The sequence below is a fragment of the Panthera pardus genome, unplaced genomic scaffold, assembly GCF_024362965.1.
Source record: "Panthera pardus isolate Hobbes unplaced genomic scaffold, ASM2436296v1 HiC_scaffold_18, whole genome shotgun sequence".
In the NCBI taxonomy this organism is placed as follows: domain Eukaryota; kingdom Metazoa; phylum Chordata; class Mammalia; order Carnivora; family Felidae; genus Panthera; species Panthera pardus.
In genome coordinates this window covers 19,547,014-19,567,966 of record NW_026526743.1, presented here as the reverse complement: position 1 = coordinate 19,567,966, position 20,953 = coordinate 19,547,014, and the positions used below count along the sequence as shown (strand labels likewise).

Below are 20,953 nucleotides of genomic sequence, written 5' to 3'. Positions count from 1 at the left end.
TGATTGACTCCAGGGAGTGGCCTGTAAATACTGAGCCCCAGAATAAAAAATGAGTGGACTGATTTGTGGGGTCACTTCAAGTTTGGACCTTGGTATCACTCATAATAGATGCTGTGGGTGCCCTGCCCAGATCTGCTTTCCTGGTGGGTGTGCCTGTCCCCCGCTGCTGTGCAGGCCGCTAATGGCTCACAGCTGTGCCCTTAATCAGAGACTTGACCTCCGCCGACAGGAGCTGCTTCTGGAAGGTGATGCCTTCCTCCTGGAGGTGGTCTACAACCAGCCATGTGGTGGTTAATGGGCTTTGGAGGCAAGGGACAAGCACATGATGGCGTTTGCTCATTTCTGTGGTGTAAATACTCCCACTGTAGCCAGTTCTAAGCTATGTTGCAAAAATAAATGATAGGGGCACCTGGGCGGCTCAGTTGGTTAAGCATCTGACTGCGGCTCAGGTCATGATCTCAACGGTTCGTGAGTTCAAGCCCCACATCGGGCTCACTGCTGTCAGCTCAGAACCCACTTCGGATCATCTGTCTCCCCCTCTCCACCCCTCCCCCATTCGTTTTCTCTCCCTCTCTTTATCTCTCTCTCTCTCTCTCTCTCTCTCTCTCTCTCGTTCTCGCTCTCTCAAAAATAAACATTTAAAAAATGTAATAAATAAGTAAATGATAAGTTGCTTAGGGGTACAAGCACATGCAAATAATACTGTTTAATAAGTCAAGAGAATGATTAACACAGAATTCAGTGAGTACCCCCGTTTGGAGAGGGATGGGATGTCTGAGAGGGGCACAGAGGGGTCCTCCGTGGTATGATAAAGCTCTGTTTCTTAAACTGGGTGACTAAGACCTGGGTGTTTCTGTTCTTATTCTTTTTACTTTATATGTATATTCCTTTATGTGTATATTTTGTACACTATGTATCTTTTTTGCATGAATGAAATGTTTCGTGAAAAAACAATTCTAAGGAAACCCTTTAAGCCTTGAACTTGATTTCCCCTACACATCTATGGGGCATGGCTCTTTGGTGGAGACGCAGAGGCAAGTTCACGCTCCTGACGAGCTCTGGGCTGGGGGAGCGGTGTGGCCGTGGATGGAGCCCGCCATTTTTCCTCAGGGTGGGCAGCAGGGAGAAGTGAACGAGGGGCTGTGGATTGTCTGGTGTCCCCTCCCACCCCGGCAAAGGGGAGAGCTGCCCTCTGGCCTGAGCCCAGGCCTCCCCTCCCACCCCCCCGGCCCCCACATCCACGCAATTCTTCTTTGGACCTGGGGGGGCTGTTAAACCCAGGCCCTCGATACATTTGGACCTTGCAAAATCCGCAGTCTCAATTGCCCCAGGCACTCTGCTTCCCACCTGCTGTGGGTGAGGAGAAGCTCTCTCCCGTCTTCATTGCCATCAGTCTGTCTTCCACATGCACGTTGGGTGTGGCCCCATAGCCAGCGGGAAGCGGCTCCACAACTTGGGGCAGGACGGCTTGCGGCTCTGTCCCTACCAGCAGCCCCGGTGCCCCTTCAGCAGAACGTTCCTTCCTCAAGGTTCCACTTCTGCTGGCAGCCTGGGCTGGGGTCCCAGCTGAGGAGGGGGGAGATAGAGCGTCTGGCCCACATCGGGACACCCAGGGGCTCTTACTGTGTGAACACACCGGGGGGTTCCTGTGTGTTCCTTCACCAAGCCCGTGCGTGGGCCAGGTGGTTCACATCGTCCTATCCTCTGGGAGACACATTTGTCTTTGGGAACAAAGCCACTGATTCCCCATTATAGAGATGGTGAGACTGAGGCCGCAGACAGAAAACTTGCTGCTGGCCACCGGCTCTATGAGGATGCTCGGTGCTCAGGCCACCTTCATTAACTGGGGGCCGGTGCAGGGAGGGAGGAGGGGCCGCAGTCAGAAGGCAGCCAGGACCGAAAGCAGAGGACAAAGAGAGTCTAAAGAAAGAAGTCAGGCTGGGAAGCTCAAGTCCCACAGGTACGCACAGACAGACACCTGAGGGCATCAGAGAAGTTCCGGAAGCTGTTTCTGTTAAGGCCTGGGCTGAAACTGGAGGGAGAGCCACAAGGAGAATCCCACCCCGAGGGGAGCACTCGAGAGGCCCCTGTGGGGAGGAGGGGTGCTGAGCACTGAGGCGAGGAGGCGAGGGCAGCCTGCGTCCCACGCTCAGCAGGGCCCCACCTTGCCGCCACCAGCCCAGCGCCATGAGAAAGCAGCAGGTGGCGAGCACAGACCCTGGGGCCAAAGAGAACTGGGTTCAAATCCGGGCTCAGCCATCTACCAGCTGTGCACCCTTGGGTGGCTTAACATGTGTGCATCTCGGTTTCTTCCTGTGTCCCATTGGGTCAAAATCACACTGACCTCATGAGCTTCTGTAAGAGCCCAGGGCTACCAGGATCTTTTTGGCTACTGGGGCTTGGAATCAAAGCCCTCCACGCTGACCAGGACGGCTGGGTGGGCGTGAGAGCAGAGAGCGGTGGGGCTGGTCACTCGGGCAGGTGCTGCAGCCTCTCCTCCGTGGACAAGCAGGCTGGTGTCCTGAGGCACCGTGGGTGTGGTGAGTGGGTGCACCTCCCGGAGGCCCCGGGCTGCGGAGACAGGAGACCAGCCTTCTAGGCCAGGCTTACACTCCTGGGAAGGGAGCAGGAGCCTTTGTGGAGGGCACTGTGCCTGGGCTCACACAGTGCCAGGGTCACGAAAGGGCCGGGGTCATTGCACAGGTCAGGCAAGGCGCCGTGGCAGGCACTCTGGATCTCTGAGTGGTTCTTGCCCTCTATGTGTTCACGAGCTGCATCGCATGAGTCCCGTAGGGCCTGAGCGCCTCCGTGAAGCCTGGAGCCGGTGCTCATGGTGACCCCAGGTCCCAGGTTCCCTGATGTGACTGAGGGTCCACATTGCTCAGAGACATGCCAGTGGGGTGAGTCCTGGAAGGACCCAGCCCCTGCGTCAGGGGGCTCTGCATCAGGCCTGCCCAAGAAATGGGGACCCTCCCCGAGAAGGAGAGGCAAACAGGTCTGGAACCTGAGAGAGAAATGGGACCCAAGCAGGGTGTGCTGAGGGGGATGGTGACAGCATGGGTCACTTAGGAGACCCTCTAGGAGTCAGTAATTGGGATCATAGGGGTCACAGTGAGGGTTGGGAGGATGCGAAACTAGATGCCTTCGTCGGGGGCTCTGGCCCCAGCAAAGTCACCAAGGGGGACAGACCGCTGCCTCCTGGGAGTCTGTTGCTCATTGCCCTCTGGGATTACCTGGGCCTGAGGGCCTGTTCCTGAGGAGAGGCCAGAGTTACCGGCCGCCTGTGTCTTAGACCACTCCTCCCTCTGGGCCCCCACCCCCAGGCAGTCCACAGAGGCTACCCAGAGGGAGAGAGAGCCGCACCCCCTCCACCCCCCGCACCAGCAGCCAGGCTCCGGGAGGCCCACCTTCTCAGTCTCCCTGTCAGGGGTCCAGAGCTATTCATCCTCTTAATTGGTTGCTCAGAGGAGACCAAAGGAAAAAAATAGGCGAAGCAAAATAAAACCTCCTTTGTAGTCTTCCACAAGTCTGGACACCAAAGCCTCATGGTTCTCCCATGAGACGCTGGACACCAGGCACCCACCCCCCAGGGAGAGGAGAGGCAGTAGTGGGCGGTGGGCCGAAGCCCCTCGCACTGAGCCTCCCTTCCAGAATAGCACCCGTCCCTCAGCAGGCACGTGCACCCCCACCAACCCCTGCAACCCTTCTAGCCGTGCCAGGGAGGGCCCGAGGATTTCATTATGAGCTCAGATTATTATCAAGTACAAGGGGGAGTGAAGGGGACGTTATAAGCTCTCCTTTTAATAATGAATCCCATTTCCTCTTGCATTTGGTTTTCTTGCAACAGATGCTGTTGCAGAAAATGGAACAAAATGGAAAAGATAAAAAGGCGAGTCATTAACTCGGCCCGAAAGCCTTCCCACCAGATGTCAGGGACAGTGGGGCAGGGTGCCCAAGGCCCGCCCACCGCACCCTCGCCTGGCACGGCCGCCCGGCGGCTGCTTCGGGGACCCATATGTTCGGATGATTCTCGGCTCGGCTTGGTGTTGGGGAAGCATGGAGCCGCCCCCCTGCTGTTCAATAACTGATGACCATTTTTCTCCAATTATACTGAAATTGAAGGATCCTCAGACTTAGACACCCAAGTAAAATAATTAGTGCTTAAAATGTTAATCGTGCTCAGATGTGCCTTTGCCTGTGGAGGCTGTCTGCAAGTGAGGGTGCCGGGAAGCAAGCTCTGCGGAGAGGACGCTGCCTTTGCACCTCCGCCTCCCCCCCACCCGCCACCGCCCGCCAGGCTGGCCTCCTGAGGAACCCCTGGAGGAACCCCCGGTGCCCATTCGGACCTGTGATGGCTGTGTTGAGACCTCTGTGACCTCCTCCCTGGCCAGCCCACTGTCCCCCGAGCTACCTGATGGTTAGAACGAGGGCACAGAGTCAGGTATGGCCCCGACCCCAGCTCTGCCACCCACCCAGCCAACCAGCGGTGTGGACAAGGGCGGGACACCCAACCTCCCTGAGACTCATTGCCCTCATGCAGAACAGGGATAGTAAAACCAAGCCTGCTGAAATGCCTAAGAGCACAGAGCATTCCTTTAGCCGCCCTTCTGTCCTCAAGCACCACCAGGCCCCAAATGAACAAATACAAAAGCAACACTTCCCCTCCACCAGGGCCAGGTGGGTTGGGGGTCAGGGCAGAGTTGTCCTGTTGTGGATAGTCCGGGGGCCACTTCTGTGCAGCCTGCTGGTCCCCGGGGAAGGTCCTGCAGATCGCGCCCCAAGCGGAAGGGCTGTGGGAGCCTCCCACACCCGCCACCGTCCCCCCAATCTGCTCACCCACTGGGGAGAAACACCTCCCTGCCCCTCGGAGAGGAATTCACTTTCCCTGCTTGTGACTTTGCCCATGCGTGCACCCCAGGTCCATTCTCTGCGGAGACGACATGCCTAAGAGGCTTAGGCTCCTTTATGCTGTGCATCCCAAGGAAATACGCTTAGATATTCCGTGTTCCCTGATCCACCACATAATAAGATTCCTTTATCTCTCGTTGTCATGGGAAGTATATATGAGCTGATTAATATTAATGTGTTGGCCGATTAATATTAATATCGGAACCGATTCATACTTCACAAGGCAGTGATGTTGATGAGCACCGAGAAGCCCGGGCAGCTGTCGGGTTTGGCAGTTCCCAGGGGAGATGGCAGAATCAGTGGTGACCCCATCCACCGTGCCTCGTTACGGACACCGTCATTAGCAGTGTCTGTCAGAGCTGGCATGGAAGTGTGTGTGGACTCTGATCGTGGCAATTAAAACCCTTGCCATCCGAGACAGCATATTTTATCATTTAAATAGCATTTTACATTCTCCTAACATATTTTCCCAGTAACATTGTTAAATTAGGTGATAAAAGGTTATTTCTTGCTTCTGAAGTTGAAATAACGTTACCATTATTCCTTATCTGCCTGGAATTAGAAAGGTTTCGGTATTATACGTTCTAAGGGTTTCATTATCAAAATTTGCCAGACTTCAGAAAACAAACAGCATTTTATTTTTGCCCTCGTTTTAATCAAAGATGGACAGAGCTTTGTCTTCTGCCGTTGGAGATGGCTTCTGGTGTTTGGTGAAAAGGGAAGGGTCATTTTTCGCAACAGCGAGACACGTACCCTCAGGGCTCAAGGGGGTCACTGGGGACCCTGGCTTACCTTCGATTTGGAGCTGTCCCTCTTGCCTACAGGGAAGGCACAACGAGAGGCTGTGCCTTTAGCCAGCGGGGCTGGACTGGAGCCTGTCTGTGGCCCCATCCCTGTCTCCTCTCCAGCTACCCACCTGTCCAGCCCTAGTGCTTGCCTGGCCTCTGTCTCAAATCCTTTCCTCTGGACCTCGAACCATCTACCCACCGCCCACCATCCACCCACCCACCAGCCCAGCTGCCACCAGTGTGCCACCCACGTGCCGTCTTCCCATCACCTGTGCTCCATCACATCTGACGTGGAAGACACCCCTTGGACAACACACGAGACTCCTCCCACCCCCACTTGCCAGTTAAATGTGCCGTGAGCAGGGGCTGGGGCCACACACCTGGTAGTGGATCACTTTCTCCCAGTGCCCAGCATTCCTGAGTCACCCTGGAACACGACTTCTTATAGGCAGTGTCTCTGATGTGGCATTTTAGGCCGTGGGCTCTTCTGGGGACACATCTCTGCCTTGAAGAGACGTGCTCTGTTCCCCTGGGGTGAATAGACCCTCCCTGACACTTGATCCCAGTTCTACCTCCTCCCATCCTCTTTCCCAGGGCTTAGATGCCAGGGACAGGATTAATTTCACCAAGGAGGAGGCTCCTGCTCTCACAGACTTCTGGCCAGAACAGAGCGGTAGCTGGTTGGCGGGAATGGTCCTGCTGCACTGTGCCCTGTCCCCCGCCCCCCCCCCCCCCCCCCGCACCTTCCCCAGCCCCTGCCCTGCCTCACAAGGTCAGCCTGTCCCAGATGTTGGGGGCATGGGTGACAGCGTCTCTGACAGAATACTTCAGCCAAGGACGGGAGCTGCCAGTTTCTTCCTGAACCTTGAGGCTGACGTCAGTGTTCCTCTGAGCTCTTCTTGGCAGGGTGAGGTCTCAGTGGGAAGCGATCACTCTCTACTGATTGTCTGAGTGAGAGATGCCAGCCCAGGGGCGCCTGTCTGCAGCCAGATTGGTCCTCACTCTCCTGAGGAGCTCAGCCCTACAGAGCGGCTCTAGCCTGACCCATCCTGCTCCCTCCCCACCCAAGACAGGGCTGCAGACTAGAAGATGGCCCCGGTGGATTCCAGAAGCTGTCCTGAGCGCAGAGGAAAGGTGTCATCCTTGGGAGGATGCGTTGCCCTGACCTCAGCTAGCTCATGCTCTTCGCTAGTGATGCAGGTTGAAAGCTGGAAATGACATTCTCAGGAGGTCCGCCACCCATGACTGCCCCCAGCACCCAGGGTAGTGCCCTTCCTGTACACGTCCCGGTCTTCCAAAATCCCCGCCGTCTCCAATCGCAAATTCTCACAAAGCCTCGGGTATTCAAAGCCTGCTGCACCCTGTTCACGCTGCCCACTGCCCCCACACCCCATGTGTCCTGTGCTCTCCCTGTGCTCCTACACAGCACCCCCTCGCTCTGTAACCACCTCCCGAACAAACAGAAAACATGCTCGTTGCCGTTTGTAAGCAGCCCCGGCGTGATTTATTGCCATCATCACAATATTTTGTTTGGAGCTGTAAACCTCCAGACATAAATCAAGTCATTAGAAGGAATGACGTTTAATCCTGCAGAAGATGCCTCGGTGGGCTGCACAGCTCTCGCCCAGCTCGCGAATCATTAATTCTAGAGTGGACGGCCCATACACACACCTCCACCAGCAGCGCCTCATACGCACCACACACAGGCGTGGAAAGCCGAAGGCACAAGCCGGGCTCCTTTTGTTTCTTGGAATAGCATATTCACAACTGCAAAGAGGTGCCCAAAACACACGCCGGGTCGTCTGGAAGACGGGAGAGTCTTAATTCCGCAGGAAAAACACGCAGCCGGGTGGGGCCGTCTCGGTGCCTGCGATGGCTCACGTCGTCCTGAGAGCTGCTGCCGGTCGGACTTCAAAGGAAGCCGGAAAACAGCTCAGGACCGTCACCAGCTCCTTCTTTCACAGAGACCCCCACCACCTTCGAGCAGCCATTACACGGGACCAGGCTCCATCTGCAAGGCCGGCGGCTCTCATTTCCTGAAGACACCTGCTGAGCTTGAAGGGAAGGTTCAGAGACCTCAGACAGTGCCTTCCAGAAGCCCGGCAGCCCCGCCCCACCCTGGCAAAGGGCATTGGGCTCCCAGCAGATGGGGCCTCTCATAGTTAAGGAGGTGTCCCCCCAAAACGCTGGAGACGGGAGGGGACCCAGGGTCTCGGCCGAGAGGTTGCCTTAAAGACTTCGGCAAGTTCTCAGTGCACACCACAGTTGTGAAAATTCTGGATGACATTTGCAGGGTTTGGTTCTACTTAATATTCCTGTGCTCAGAGCTAACGAGGGTGTTGTTATGTGGCGTTATGTTGGCTGTGCTCTCAAGGATGCTGGAAGGCGCAGGGCTGGGCTGCATGGTTTGTGTCTGGACAGTTTTTACCCACACTCTGCACTGTTGCCAGCTGAGAGCTTCTGTCTGCGAGCCTTACTCAATCTCGTGTCTCCGCGTCGATATGGCCTACCTCGGGGTCGGGTCTTCTCCCCTATCGGCCCTCTGTCCCCCTGGACCTCCCCGTGACAGTGTGTGGGGGGGGACAGACATTTTCCTACCCTCCCCCTCACACACCGGCTCACCGAGCCCTGCAGCCCTCCCTCCTCTTCCCATCTCCCCACACTGCCTGAGCTCAGGCACCCCATTTCTCACCTGTGTTAGGATGTAAGAATCCTAACCAGTTTTGCCCTTCCTTTAGGCCTTACTCTTCTCTGGGCCGTTCCCCAGTTGCCTCTAGAAAGACCTTTGAATATGCAGCTGGCAGGGCCCTCCGTCTTATCTCAGCCATGCTGTCAGTGCCCCAGAACTGGTCACCTTCCCTGAGCCGGGGGCTGTGAGTCTTTGTGTGAGTGTGTGATGTGGGTGTGGAGCCCAGCCCACCACACAGTGGTGAGAGGATAGGATGGCCTGGGGTTGCTGCGCTCAGGCCACAGCCAGCCCAGTGTGGCCCTCGGCTGGCCGGACCCCAGGGCACCGGGCTGGGCAGAAGCAAGGGCTGGCCCGCCAGAAGGGAAAGGAGGTGGGTCTTGGCTGGATGTCCAGCGACGGTGGTGTCCCCTACAGTCAGCATCCACCAAGGCCAAGATTACTGCTATACTCCAGGCCTTGCCCCTCAGAGAAGCTGGCCAGAGGCTCCCTGAGCTGCTGGGGGCCCAGTCCTTGGTTGGATGTGACTCGACATTCAAGGCCGCGCCTCGGGAGTCACATCTCCTCTCAGATATGGACTGCAGCTACCCAGGCGCATGGCAGGGATCAGCTGGACGGACTGCCAGCTCCTGCCCGCAAGTGCTCCAAGCAACTCCAGGCTTACCCTGGTGACCTGTGAGTTGCCAGAGGCTCTGTTCTGCTCAGGGGCACACGGGACGATCCCTGAAATGCAGCTGCCGTTCCACGGTCTCTGTGGTACTGGAGAGCCTAAAGCTGCAGCTGCCGGAGTCAGGCTGGGAGGGAGGGCTTGCTGCCCAGGCTCGGGGCCCCTCTGGGTGCAATTGGTGGGCAGTAGGTGTGACCACGTGTGCACGGCCTCTGGGGCGCCTCCGTCCCTGAGCCCCCTAGGCAGCCCCTTTGTGGGCCCGCCTCCAGGAGCCTGACTCCCCCACCCCCACCCCTGGGGGGGCCTGGAGTGCGTCCCTCAGGACAGAGCGGCTCTTGCAGCAGGCCCAGGGTGGCTGGGGAGTGGGGAGCTCCAAGGAAGCATCGGCTAGAACGGATTTACTTATGCGGCTCTCAGGGTACATCGCAGGCAGCGGCTGTGACGGGTCTGACAGCCACAGGCCAGCTCAGTAATTGACGCTGCAGCCGGAACGACACATCCTGAAGCCAGCCAGAGCTGGACCGATCATTATCTTGTGACGGGGCCACCACAGGAATGAGGCTGCCCCGCCGGCGGCCTCTGATGGCCCAACTGGGTTCCAGTGAAGAAGCGCCCGTCACGGGGCTGGGCCAGTTGGTGTCGCGGGCACTTCCCCTGCAAACAGGCAGCCTCAGGCTCCAGCATGACTCACTCATTTTTATTTCTTGGAAACCTCTGGTGGGAATTCACCAATACTTAGACCAAATTAGGCCCCTGCCAGCCAAGCAGGAGGAGTGCCATTTGACCTGGCCACAGTCGCCCAGAACCTGAGTCCGTGGCTCCCTGTGGGCTCTGGACAAAAGGCAGACTCTGATTGGCTGCCGCAGCCCGGCTTGCCCCTCCTCTCACGCACCCTCACCAGGCCCGGGACAACCCCAGGCCGGGACGTGCTCCTGCACACGTACGTCCGCCCAGCTCATCCCCTTCTCCCGCATCCTCCGTCTGCCCTCTGGACGTCTACACTTGGGAGACCCCGTAGACCTCTCAAACTCAATGTGGATCTGCACCCCCTCCCCAGGAAATGGCATCAGGGTCCCACTGCTCAAGCCAGAAACCAGAATCTCCCTTATTCTGCTCCCAGTCAGTCCCCAGGTGGTACTGACCCAGAGCTGGCTTGCACCAGCAGCCCACAAGGGCCCAACCCCCCGTTCACATCACTAGCTTGAAATCGGTCATGGAGAAGTGTTGACACCACAGGAATCCGCATCACTACAGAGTTGCTCCTCCCCACCACGCAGGGAGCCAGGGTTAAACATTCACCGAGCACCGCCCTGCTCATTTTTCCCGAAATACTCGCCACGTCTTCCTCCGCCTTCTGCCATGAGCGCCGGCATTCAGGCCTCACACGTGTCCTCCCTGGACGGTGGCAACAACCGTGGACCACCCTTTCTGCTTCTGTCTTCCGCTCTTCATCTCAGAATGGTCCTTAAGTTCCAAATAGCTGCCAGCTTAAAGCCTTTGTAGACTCCCCTTGGGCCTCAGGAGATAAGATGAGGGGCCTTGCCAGGACGATAGGGCCCCCAGCTTGCTGTCCCCCCGCCAGCCACAAGCGTGCTACTATTTCTCGACACCCTTCGGTCTCTCTGTCCCTTCATCCCGTAAGCCCTGGTCTCATGGTGCAAGGCGATCTCCTACAGGAAGGCCCTCGTTACCCCCAGGCGCCGATGACTTGTCACTACCTTAGGGAGACCTCACCTGATACCCCTCCCCTGTCACATGCCACCTGCTGACGCACCCCTGCAACCATCACACGTGAACTGCTCAGTGCCTCATTTCTTGGCTAGACCGTAAACTCCACAAGGGCAAGGGCCATGACTGTCCCATTCATGGCCAGGACACAGTCACCGGTGTGTAAGACTCTGCCTGGCACGTGCAGGTGCTCAGTCCGTGTGTAGAGAATGGACAAACGGTGCTGGCCAGGATGCTGTGTTCTGTCGCCTGCAGGGGAGGCAGAGACGGGCCGCCAGGGGGCACTGGGGCTTAGCCGGCCAGTGTCAGGAACTTCATTCTCTCTCCCCTGCAGCAGCATTCACAGGCTCCTGCTAATCCTTCCAGGCTCATGTGTTGAAAGAACACACGAAGGCAGGAAAGGCATTACCTGTTCTAAGCCATGCGCCACATACTCTCTGAAGCTGTACACGGACGTGAACACACACGCTCCCCACCCAGAGCATGCTGCGTCACACGGCAGGATGCATGCACGGAAAAGCAGTGTGATGCACCCCCTCAGTGTGCATGCTGTCCCTCGTTGGTTCCATGTGACATGCACACGTGGAGGTACAGTGCAGTGCGTGGCCCCTGTGGGGGGGGGAGTGCACGACCCCCCCCCCCAACATGGTAGGAATTGCCTCCAGGCTCTGACAGAGGAGAGCTTTGGAGCAGGAGCTGGGGACCCCTTCCTTGTGGATAGGCAGGCATACTGGAGTGGGGGGAGATGCTCAGGGACATCCCTTCAAGTGATGGGCAGATGGGTGACTGTGGAAAAGCAGAACAGCTGTTGGGTTTGCAGACCGGCTAACTGGCTGGCTGGTTGACTGACAGGCAGCTCCAGTGCCCCACTCTGACAGCCGTACGGGAATTCACCGCCCAGGCTGAGCTGACAGAGAACCACCCGGTTGAATCGTGGATCCTAATCACGGAGGCGAGGGAATGGAATCGCTAAACAAAACAAGTAGTGGTCAGAGCCGTCAGGTGCCCATCAGCCCGAGACGGGAAGATTCCTGCTTCCCTCCTCTGCAGACAGGTCCCAGAGTCCCCGCGCCGGTGCAGGAGCTGGGCTCAGAGGAACTCAGCTGCTGTGAAGGTGACCCGGCGATAGGAACCCCAGGCTCTGGCAGCCTCCCTCCCATGGGCTCTCTGTGCCAGGCACCGTGCATGTTTCATTTGCACATTTATGGACCTGCAAGATGGGTGTTTTTACCCCATCTTACAGATGAGGAAGCTAAGGTTCGGTGAGGTCGAGGGATCTGTCCAAGGTCACACAGCTGTGCTCTTGCTCTCTTTTCTTTTAAAATACACGACCCCTTGTTGAAAGCTATGACTCCGAGTGGTGTCTCCAGGAGAAGGGAGGGGAAGCCCCTCCTCTGGTCTGGGCCAAGGGTCAGGGGTTACTGTGTCGCCTCACCATGAGGTTGGTGGTCTTCGAACAACTGGAAGAAGCCCACCCACAGAGGCTGAGGCAAGAGGAGAGGGTCCTGCGGCACCACCCACCCCCCTGCCGGGGTGGGAGGCGGGGCGCTCCTGGCCTGGCTCCTGGCTCTCCCTGAGGTCCACACTCTGACCGCAGAGCAGCCGGGAACCCTGTCTCCCTGCCCTGGGCCTGGGGCAGCAGAGGCGGGCACGGCTGTGCATGGAGCCCGAGCAGAGAATTTAATGAGTCGGATTTTCCTGTGATCACAAGTGAGAATTTAAGACCCTTCTGTGAGGCTTCCTCCATCTGAATTCTGTGCCTTGAGTCCAGGCTGCCCTCTAATTGCTGAGTGTGTTTAAACTTCAGTTTTGCATCTCATCTGCATAAATTAACAACCGGCCCAGAGGAAGGGAGCGGCTCACAATGAGGCATCAGAGGCCGATGAAGGGTTGGCCCCTCAAAAGGGCAGAGCCTGAGCTGGTGGGAGAAGAGCCAGAGGAGGTGTGGCCACATTGGGGCCACAGGCCTGGCCTGGTGCCCCACAGATGGCAAGGGGAGGCCGCCAATTGGGTGCGTCGTAGATCTAACCACCCCTCCTGGGTGGCGTGGACAGGCTGCTAGACCGAGCTGGAGAAGCTCCTCCAGGGGCAGCTCTCAATCCAAGCAGCACCAGCCTTTCCACGAGCATTTATTGAGCTCCTGCTGTGTGCTAGGCATTTTGCCAGACTGTCCGACCCAGAAAAGACATGGTCCTTGCCCAAGAACATGGAGAACTAACACAATCTACTGATCAGCCGGGGACATGTTTTCTCACCTCCTCCAGACTCTTCCTGCCCTGCCTCTAGAGTGCTCTTAAAGCCCCCTGAGGTCACATTACCCCCTGCTAGGGGTTGAACTGTGTCGCCTCCCCCAAATTATGTTGAAGTCCCAAACCCTGGGACCAGTGAATATGACCTTATAGAGCCCTTGCAGATGTGATCAAGTTAAGATGAGGTCATTAGGGTGGGTTCTAATTCAAAATGACTGGTGTCCTTTGAAGAAGAAGAAAAGTGACAGGCACACACAACGGAAGATGGGGGCAGAGGCTGGTTTTCAGCGGCCACAAGCCAGGGAGCGTCTGGGGCTGCCAAGAGCTGGAAGAGGCTGTGGAGGGAACACGGCCCTGCTGACACTTCCATTTCAGACATATAGCCTCCAGAACTGCGAGAGAATTGTGTTTGTTATTTTAAGCCACCCAGTTTGGTGGTGCTTTGTTACCGCAAGCCCTAAGAAATTATTATACCCCTTGTGACAGTTAATTTTGTGTCAACTTGACCAGGCGGCCGTGCCCCGATGTTTGGTCAAACACCAGTCTAGATGTTACTGTGAAGCTATGTTTTTAGATGTAGTGGATATTTAAGTCGATAGACTTAGAGTAAAGCAGGTTACCCATAATGTGGGTGGGCCTCGTCTAATCAGTTGAAGGCCTTAAGAGAAAAGACTGAGGGCCTCCAAGGAGGAGAGAATTCTGCCTCCAGGGGACCCTCAGACTCGTCCTACGACATTGACTCTTCCCTGCCTCTCCAGCCTGCAGATTTTGGTCTTGCCAGCCCCCACAATTGCATGAGCCAATTCCTTAAAATAAACCCCCCGCATATATATGGCCTGGTCACGGAGGACGAATTGAGCCCCTCATTCAGAGCCCTTCTGTACTTCCTGCGGAGCGGGGCCTGGCAGTTCCCTCAGGGCTTTCTCCCCTGATCCCAATGAGCAGCACACCCTCCTGGCTCAGTTTCTCCTGCCAGCATCCCTGCCTCACACCTTGTGGCTCATCACCACTGCGTGAGGACCCGAACGCTGCCGGGCCCTGCCGGCTGCCCCACGGCACAGAGACCTTTCTCACGGCGCATGTGTTCAGTGCGGGAGCTTCTGTGAACAGCAGAGCAGGGCAACACTGTTCATCCGGCAGACACGCCTGCCAGGAGTCTGGGGTGGGACCGAAGCTTGGACTCTGTATCTCATACATGGAGGAAAGCAAGATGCAGTGGGGGCCTCGTTTCCAGTGTCTTCCCTGGCTCAGGCCAGCCTGAAAGCCCTGGGAGTTTCCTGGCCTGTTGGGCAGCAGAAGTGGACCCGTGGGTGGACAAAGCGGATGATGGTGGCCACGCAGGCACAGCCACCGGAAGATCCAGGGTACACAGTTCGATGTAGCTCTGAGCATCCAAGGACCACAGGTCTGAGAGTGCACAGAGCAGGGACTGTGGACTCACACCCATGCCCCAGGGCCCTGCTGGCCCCTTCCGTTCTCCCATCTGTTTCCCTTTGCAGGTCTGACTCCTTTGGGGCAGCCCTGTCTGCCCCCAGGCCGCAGCGTTCAGGGTAGCAGGACCCTCTCTCCACTATCAGGACCTGGGACTGAGATTTGAGCAGCCAGAATAGCAGTCGCTGTCCTCAGACGTGGTCAACCAAGGGTTCGTGTGGCACTTCCAGCCCTTTCCAGGGACTCGGATCCTGTTTTAACTCATGTCAGTGTCGCCGGTCTACACAGCCTGACCCTCTGTGGGTCCTGGGCATCAGAGATTAGGGCTTTAGAATTGAACCCAGCAGGTCTCTCTCCTGTGACTCGGACAAAAGGAGGCAGCAGCCCATGTGACCATGAAGCCCCCTCCGCAGCTCTGCCCCAGACCCAGGCTTCACAGCCTAATTATAAGAAACTGGGCACATACACCATCATCAGCCTCTGCCTCCCCTTGGCAGGTAACCAGCAAGCTTTCAGCCAAACACTCAGAGGAAAACCCTCAGCCAATGAAGAGTTCACAGTGTGGAGCCCACTTGGCAGTCTCAATAACTCACGCCTTGTTTATTCTCACCAATGCTCACTCTTACCGTACAGCCTGTGTTTCAACCGCTCTGCAAATGTCATCTGTCCAGAAAGAGAAAGTGGTTGTTTTTTTCTCACCGTGCAGGGGATGAAGCTCCCTTACAGATTGTTAACATTATGTTGAAAGGAGAAGACAGGTAACTCAGACGCTGAACGTGGAGCATGTACATGACCGGCCTTGGGATTCCTCTGCCGTAGGGTGGGGGTGAGGGAGACCGCGGAGGTATGCGGCAACATTGGTGACATCAAATGGAAAAGGAGGCTAGGGGTTGTGGCTTGTGTTGCTCAGCAAGCCCACTGTTTTTATTTGATTGCGTGTCCATTCGAGGGCTTGGGAGGGGCTGGTGGTGGTTATATTGAAGCCAAGCGCCTCCGCCCCCCCCCACCCCGGCATAAGTCCCCCCATGGCACTGAGTCTGGTGGCTCCTGGTGGCAATACCTTCTTCGTGGGTGCAGCAGACGTAGGACCTTTAGCTCCCCTTCCCTGGTCACTCCACAGAGCTGTCCAGTGTCCTGAATGCAGCCCACTGGGGTATGCAGACCCCAGCCTCAAGGCACCCAAAGCCTTCACTTGCTCAGAGCTAGGGGTGATCTTTGTTTTGGCTTTTATCCAAGCAGTGCATGGAAGAGTGGCTTCTTCCACAGGAAAAGTAGGGCCAGTGGGCCCCTGGCAGGGGGGAGAGCCTGTTACATTTCCTTCATTAACTTCCTGTCTTTCTTCCAAAATGGCATATGGGAGAGGGTCAGTCTTTGCCAAGTGAGCTGCGGTAAGTTGAAAGGTTGAGAACATACAGCTTGTGGCAAACTCGGGCTCCACATAAGATCTGTTGTTGGGTTTTCCACAAGACAGTTATTCTTTTCAAAGGCGGCAGTTGCAGCCGAGTTGACTTTATTGGGTAAAAGTGGCCAAGAGGTCAGGGACTCCCCCAGACCGGGGCTCTGTCCAGCAGGAATGTTCTCTCCAGCCTTCAAGTGGGCCAACCTCGAAAACCCCCTTGAGGCTCAGCACCCTTCTGTCCAGTCTGCACAGATAAAATGGGACAGGTCCCACAGCCCACCGCCCTCCAGGCCGTGAGGACAGGGCCAGCGGGAGATCACAGCTGTGAGGGCTGACATCTCCATAAGGACATCCTTGTCCAGCTCCACCGGCTGGCAGGGTGCCTTTTGAGAGCAGCTTTTGAGTCCCACTCTTGGCCAAATCTGGCATGACTCATTTGCTCTAGAAAAGGAATATAAATAAGTGCCACCATACCTTGACGAGTTGACAGGATTGACAAGCAGAGTAAATTCCCGTATCTGAGACTCTGAGGAGGAGAGGTGATTTAGCAGAGCCAGCTGCCGTCACCAGAAGAAAATAATTAAGGAAACCCAGCAGTGTGGAGGAAAACTGAACGTGCAGTGAGTCCCTTTTGGTGAAGAGACCTGTGATCACTGGCTGCAGGAGGAAACCCGCGTGTGTCAGAAAGAAAGGAGCTGGAGAAGCTCAGGCTGGAATGAGGCAGAGCAGAGTAGGGGCGGGGGGAGGGGGCTGGCAGGCTCTGGGATGAGAAGGGTACCCTGGTGAGGACCCCTTTTCAATGTGAAAAGACTCCTGTCTCAGGGTCAAGTACCCACTGCTTGCATCCCATGCCCCAAGGGGTGCAGCCGGTTCTATGTGGAGCTCCCCCTCAGCCTCCAAGGAAGAGTCTGGAAGCCCTGTTTCAGGGCTCCCCCACCTGTACACACATATTGCCCATAAGCTTGGGGATGCCCAGGAAGGTACGGACACCCTGTCCTCTGCCCAGGGAAGGGCACACCCCTGTTCCCAGCCCAAAGGGGTCAAAGAAAAGTATTGCAACAAAAGAAACATGCAGCGTGCCCACATTCCACCTTTGTGCCACGTTTGGAACTTGAGGAAGTTCCCAGTAGGCCCCGGGAATGTCGGCTTTCCAGCCCAGGGGTGACCTCGCGTCCCCACCTCCTCGGTAGCTGGTGAATGAAGGAGACGTGTAGGCACATCCTCAGACTGACCAGTATGAGGTCAGGGTCATAGCAGTGGCTGAACCTGTAAGACTGGACCTCGTGGAGAAATCGGCAGAGTCCCTGGGTCAGGGACAGAGGACCTGGATGTCCTCTCAGCAACTGGGCTCCAGCCACTGGACCTATACCATGTATACAGAGACGGCAGGACCCCCATGGGGCCCCATGCTGGGCGCCCAGGACATCTCGCACACACAGCCCAGCAGCAGCCAGAACTCGGTCAGGTGTGCCCCATCGTGCCAACTGGAAGTTCAAGTCTTCGCTTGTTTAAAGGGTGGCTGGTTCCGATTGTGACTGTGGCCTTTGGCAAAGCCTCAGAGTAGAAACCGCCGCTTCCGTGGCACCAGAGATGGAAAAGTCCTGATGCCTCGGTGGCCAGGCAGGGATGGGGGAAGGAGGCCGAGACTCCGAAATAAGTTCCCCCAAAGGAAATCCTCTTGTTTCCCTAGGACCTCCTTCAAAACAAACCAGAGTGTGAAGCAGAATCATCTTCTCTGACCAAAGTTTCACTTCCCCAGAGCCTGTTATCCCGGTGACTTTGGCCTCCGCGAAGCTCAAGGGAAGGGGGGGACATTGCGGAGTGTGGTCAGCAATGCACTGATCTGTCTTCATCTTCCTCCAGTGCCAAGTGCTTGCCGGACAATCACTCCACGCCTGGGCTCTGCTCAGCCCTTTGGGGGAGACCAGCGTGAGCAGGAGGTGGCCAGCTCACGCCAGAGCCCCAGGGCCAGCCGAGTTGGCCAAAATCTCGAAGTAGATGCCTAGGTTAGAGGACTCCCCAGAGCCAGTGGGGAGGCACATCCAAGGGAAGGCATGTGTTCCACTCCCAGGCCTGTGTGTGCAAAGGTGTGGGTGTTTGTGGGATTCCGAGTACAGAAGCTCCACATGGACTAGATCGAGGGCTGGCCAATGCATAGAGAGGATGGGCAGAGCTTTCTGAAGGGTCCTTGCCCCATGGCTTAATGATAGCGTGAGGTTGTGTGGGGGTGCGGGGCAGTGCTATGAGATTCCTGGCTGTTCCACTGAGCAGATGTGTGGACACACCTGGGCAGGGCACCTTTCGAGACCTTCCAGGTCACATTGGGAGGTAAGATGCTGAGAAGTCATCAGCTCGGGAGCCTGTGGGACCACATCTTGCTGCACCCTCATTTTCCATGTGGGTAGAGGAGTTAAGGGACACTCACAGTGAGCCATGCCTGCTCCTCTCTGCCCCCCTGAACTGCCTTTTCGCAGAGCCCGCCCCCGGTGCCCTGCAGCCCGCGTGTCCAGCATCAAGAGCCCGTGAGCGGGTCCTTGGGAGCCACATGGTACTTCTGCTGCTAATACTGTCCTCTCTGCTTTTCAGGAATAAAGTTCAGCATCAGGCCACAGCAGCCCTACAACGTGAGTTCTGAGAGTCAGATAAATCTCAGCACCGGCAGCCTGGGGAAAGTTGGGGAGGGCAGGGGAGAACACTGGGAGCTCATGTTGAATTCATTCTTGGAAAGAAAAATGCGTCCAGTCCTTCCCAGGGGCCTTGGGAACAAAGCCCACGGCTTTGGCCCCATGAATTTCCCTTTGCTGTCGGATGGCAGCTTTGGACTTGTGCTAATAGAGGCAGTAAATTTGCGCCAGCCTCCTCAGGCCGCCGGCTCCCGCCGGCTCGCCTCGCCGGGTGCAGGTTCCTGGGAGGCCTGCGCCATCTCGTGGCTGAAAAGATACCTGCACCTCTGCCTCAAGACCATGGCCCGCTAGGGTTGGGGGGCCTTTGGGGACCGGACCTAGGCTCAGACCAGAGGGGTCAAATCCCACAAGGTCAGCTAGTCTCTTCCTTCACCCGGAATAAACTCAGGCCACAGAGGGGGCAGGGACCCCGGCCACTGTGAGCGTCTGACCTGTGAGACCCTCAGCGCCCAGCTGCCGTGTCCACCCTGATAACCATTTCTCTTCCTGACTCAGGATCTCCCACCAGGCAGCTCCCGGGATGGTGACTTGAAGGCCCCTACGGAGAAGGTCACCCGAGACTTGTCCAGCCGGGCCCCAAGGGGCCTCAACCTGCTGGTACCCGACCGGCCTCGAGCCCCCCGAAACATGGGGGCCCGTCTGCGACCCCGGCAGCGCCGCCGGCGGCTGCTCATCAAGAAGACGCCCGCTGCTGCAGCAGCCGTCCCGGCCAACGGCTCGGCCGGTCCCTTTGTGCGGCGGGCGCCCTGGGCCGCGGACGGCCACTGGGTCACCCTGCACCGGAGCCAGCAGGAGCGCAAGCGGGTGATGCGCGAGGCGTGCGCCAAGTACCGGGCGAGCAGCAGCCGCAGGGCGGTCACGCCCCGTCACGTGTCCCGCCTCTTCGTGGAGGACCGCCACCGGGTGCTGTACTGCGAGGTGCCCAAGGCGGGCTGCTCCAACTGGAAGCGGGTGCTCATGGTGATGGCCGGGCTGGCCTCGTCCACCGCGGACATCCAGCACAACACCGTGCACTACGGCGGCGCCCTCCGGCGGCTGGACACCTTCGACCGCCAGGGCATCCTGCACCGCCTCAGCACCTACACCAAGATGCTCTTTGTCCGCGAGCCCTTCGAGAGGCTGGTCTCCGCCTTCCGCGACAAGTTCGAGCATCCCAATAGCTACTACCACCCTGTCTTCGGCAAGGCCATCCTGGCCCGGTACCGGGCCAACGCCTCTCGCGAGGCGCTGCGGACGGGCTCCGGCGTGCGCTTCCCCGAGTTCGTCCAGTACCTGCTGGACGTGCACCGGCCCGTGGGCATGGACATCCACTGGGACCACGTCAGCCGGCTCTGCAGCCCCTGCCTCATCGACTATGACTTCGTGGGCAAGTTTGAGAGCATGGAGGAGGATGCCAACTTCTTCCTGAGCCTCATCCGGGCGCCGCGGAACCTGACCTTCCCCCAGTTCAAAGACCGGCACTCGCAGGAGGCCCGGACCACGGCACAGATCACCCACCAGTACTTCACCCAGCTCTCGGCCCTGCAGAGACAGCGCACCTACGACTTCTACTACATGGACTACCTGATGTTCAACTACTCCAAGCCCTTTGCAGACCTGTACTGAGGGGCGGGGCCCGCGGCCACTCACCTGTCCGCGCGGGCATCCCACTGTCCGTGGTCCCTCACCCGAGAGCTGACACGTACCCGGAGCAACAGGGCTCTGCGGATGTGAGGAGCCGTGGCTGCTCCGTGCCGCTGGCCCGAGGTGGAGGACAGAGGCCCGGGCGTCGGGTGGGGACTCTGGCCCTTGTTCCATACCCACTTTCTCACTCCTCCGCTGAGGAAGATGCCGGGGGCTGAGCAGGACCCCAGGAGTCCTAGCTGCATAGGCCTAGCTCGGCCAAGAGTCAGGATGACCAGGGAATTCTGAGGCCCTGAGGACGAGGGCCCCAGCGGTAAGGGATTTCCTGCAGTCCCTTAGCCATTGCCTTGTACCAAACCATGTGGTTTGCAGCTTTTCTATGACCCGGGGGGAGGTTCCCTCAGAATGAGGTTCCAAATAAAGCACATGGTTTCCAGAGTAGCGGTGTCTACACTTTGTGTTGGTAGGGGAACACACGGACCCTTCCCCAAGCTGTGGGGGCTCTGTCTCCCTCCCCAGGACAGCCTGAGCCGGGCACCCGCAAGCCCCGCCCAGGGGAGCCCAGGGTGGGAGTGGCCTGTGCGAGAGGGGAGCTCCCGCTCACCTCCCACTCAGGCTCCAGAGGCCAAGACTCCATCAACAGGGTTCTCTGTTATCAGTACCAGCACATTCATCCTGAAAGGAGAAAATAGACCTATCCCTGTGGAGGCCCACTGGGGTCCCTTCTTGTCACTTTGTGGGGGCCCCCTGAGGACGGCCAGAGCTCTCTGGGCAAACCACTGGGGTCAGC

The 20,953-nt window shown here is 57.6% G+C and overlaps 1 protein-coding gene across 3 annotated transcripts in view; it reads left to right on the top strand.

Moving 5' to 3' along the window:
- CHST8 (carbohydrate sulfotransferase 8) overlaps window positions 1-20,604 on the top strand; it is a 128,255-nt gene extending 107,651 nt beyond the window's left edge. For all 3 annotated transcript variants that reach the window (XM_019423371.2, XM_053906032.1, XM_053906031.1), the window contains exons 3-4: window positions 18,443-18,480; window positions 19,036-20,604. In XM_019423371.2, the coding sequence (XP_019278916.1) occupies window positions 18,443-18,480; window positions 19,036-20,145 (1,148 nt within the window). In that variant the 3' untranslated portion in view covers window positions 20,146-20,604. The remainder of the gene's footprint in view (window positions 1-18,442; window positions 18,481-19,035) is intronic.
- Window positions 20,605-20,953: the final 349 nt, after the last annotated feature.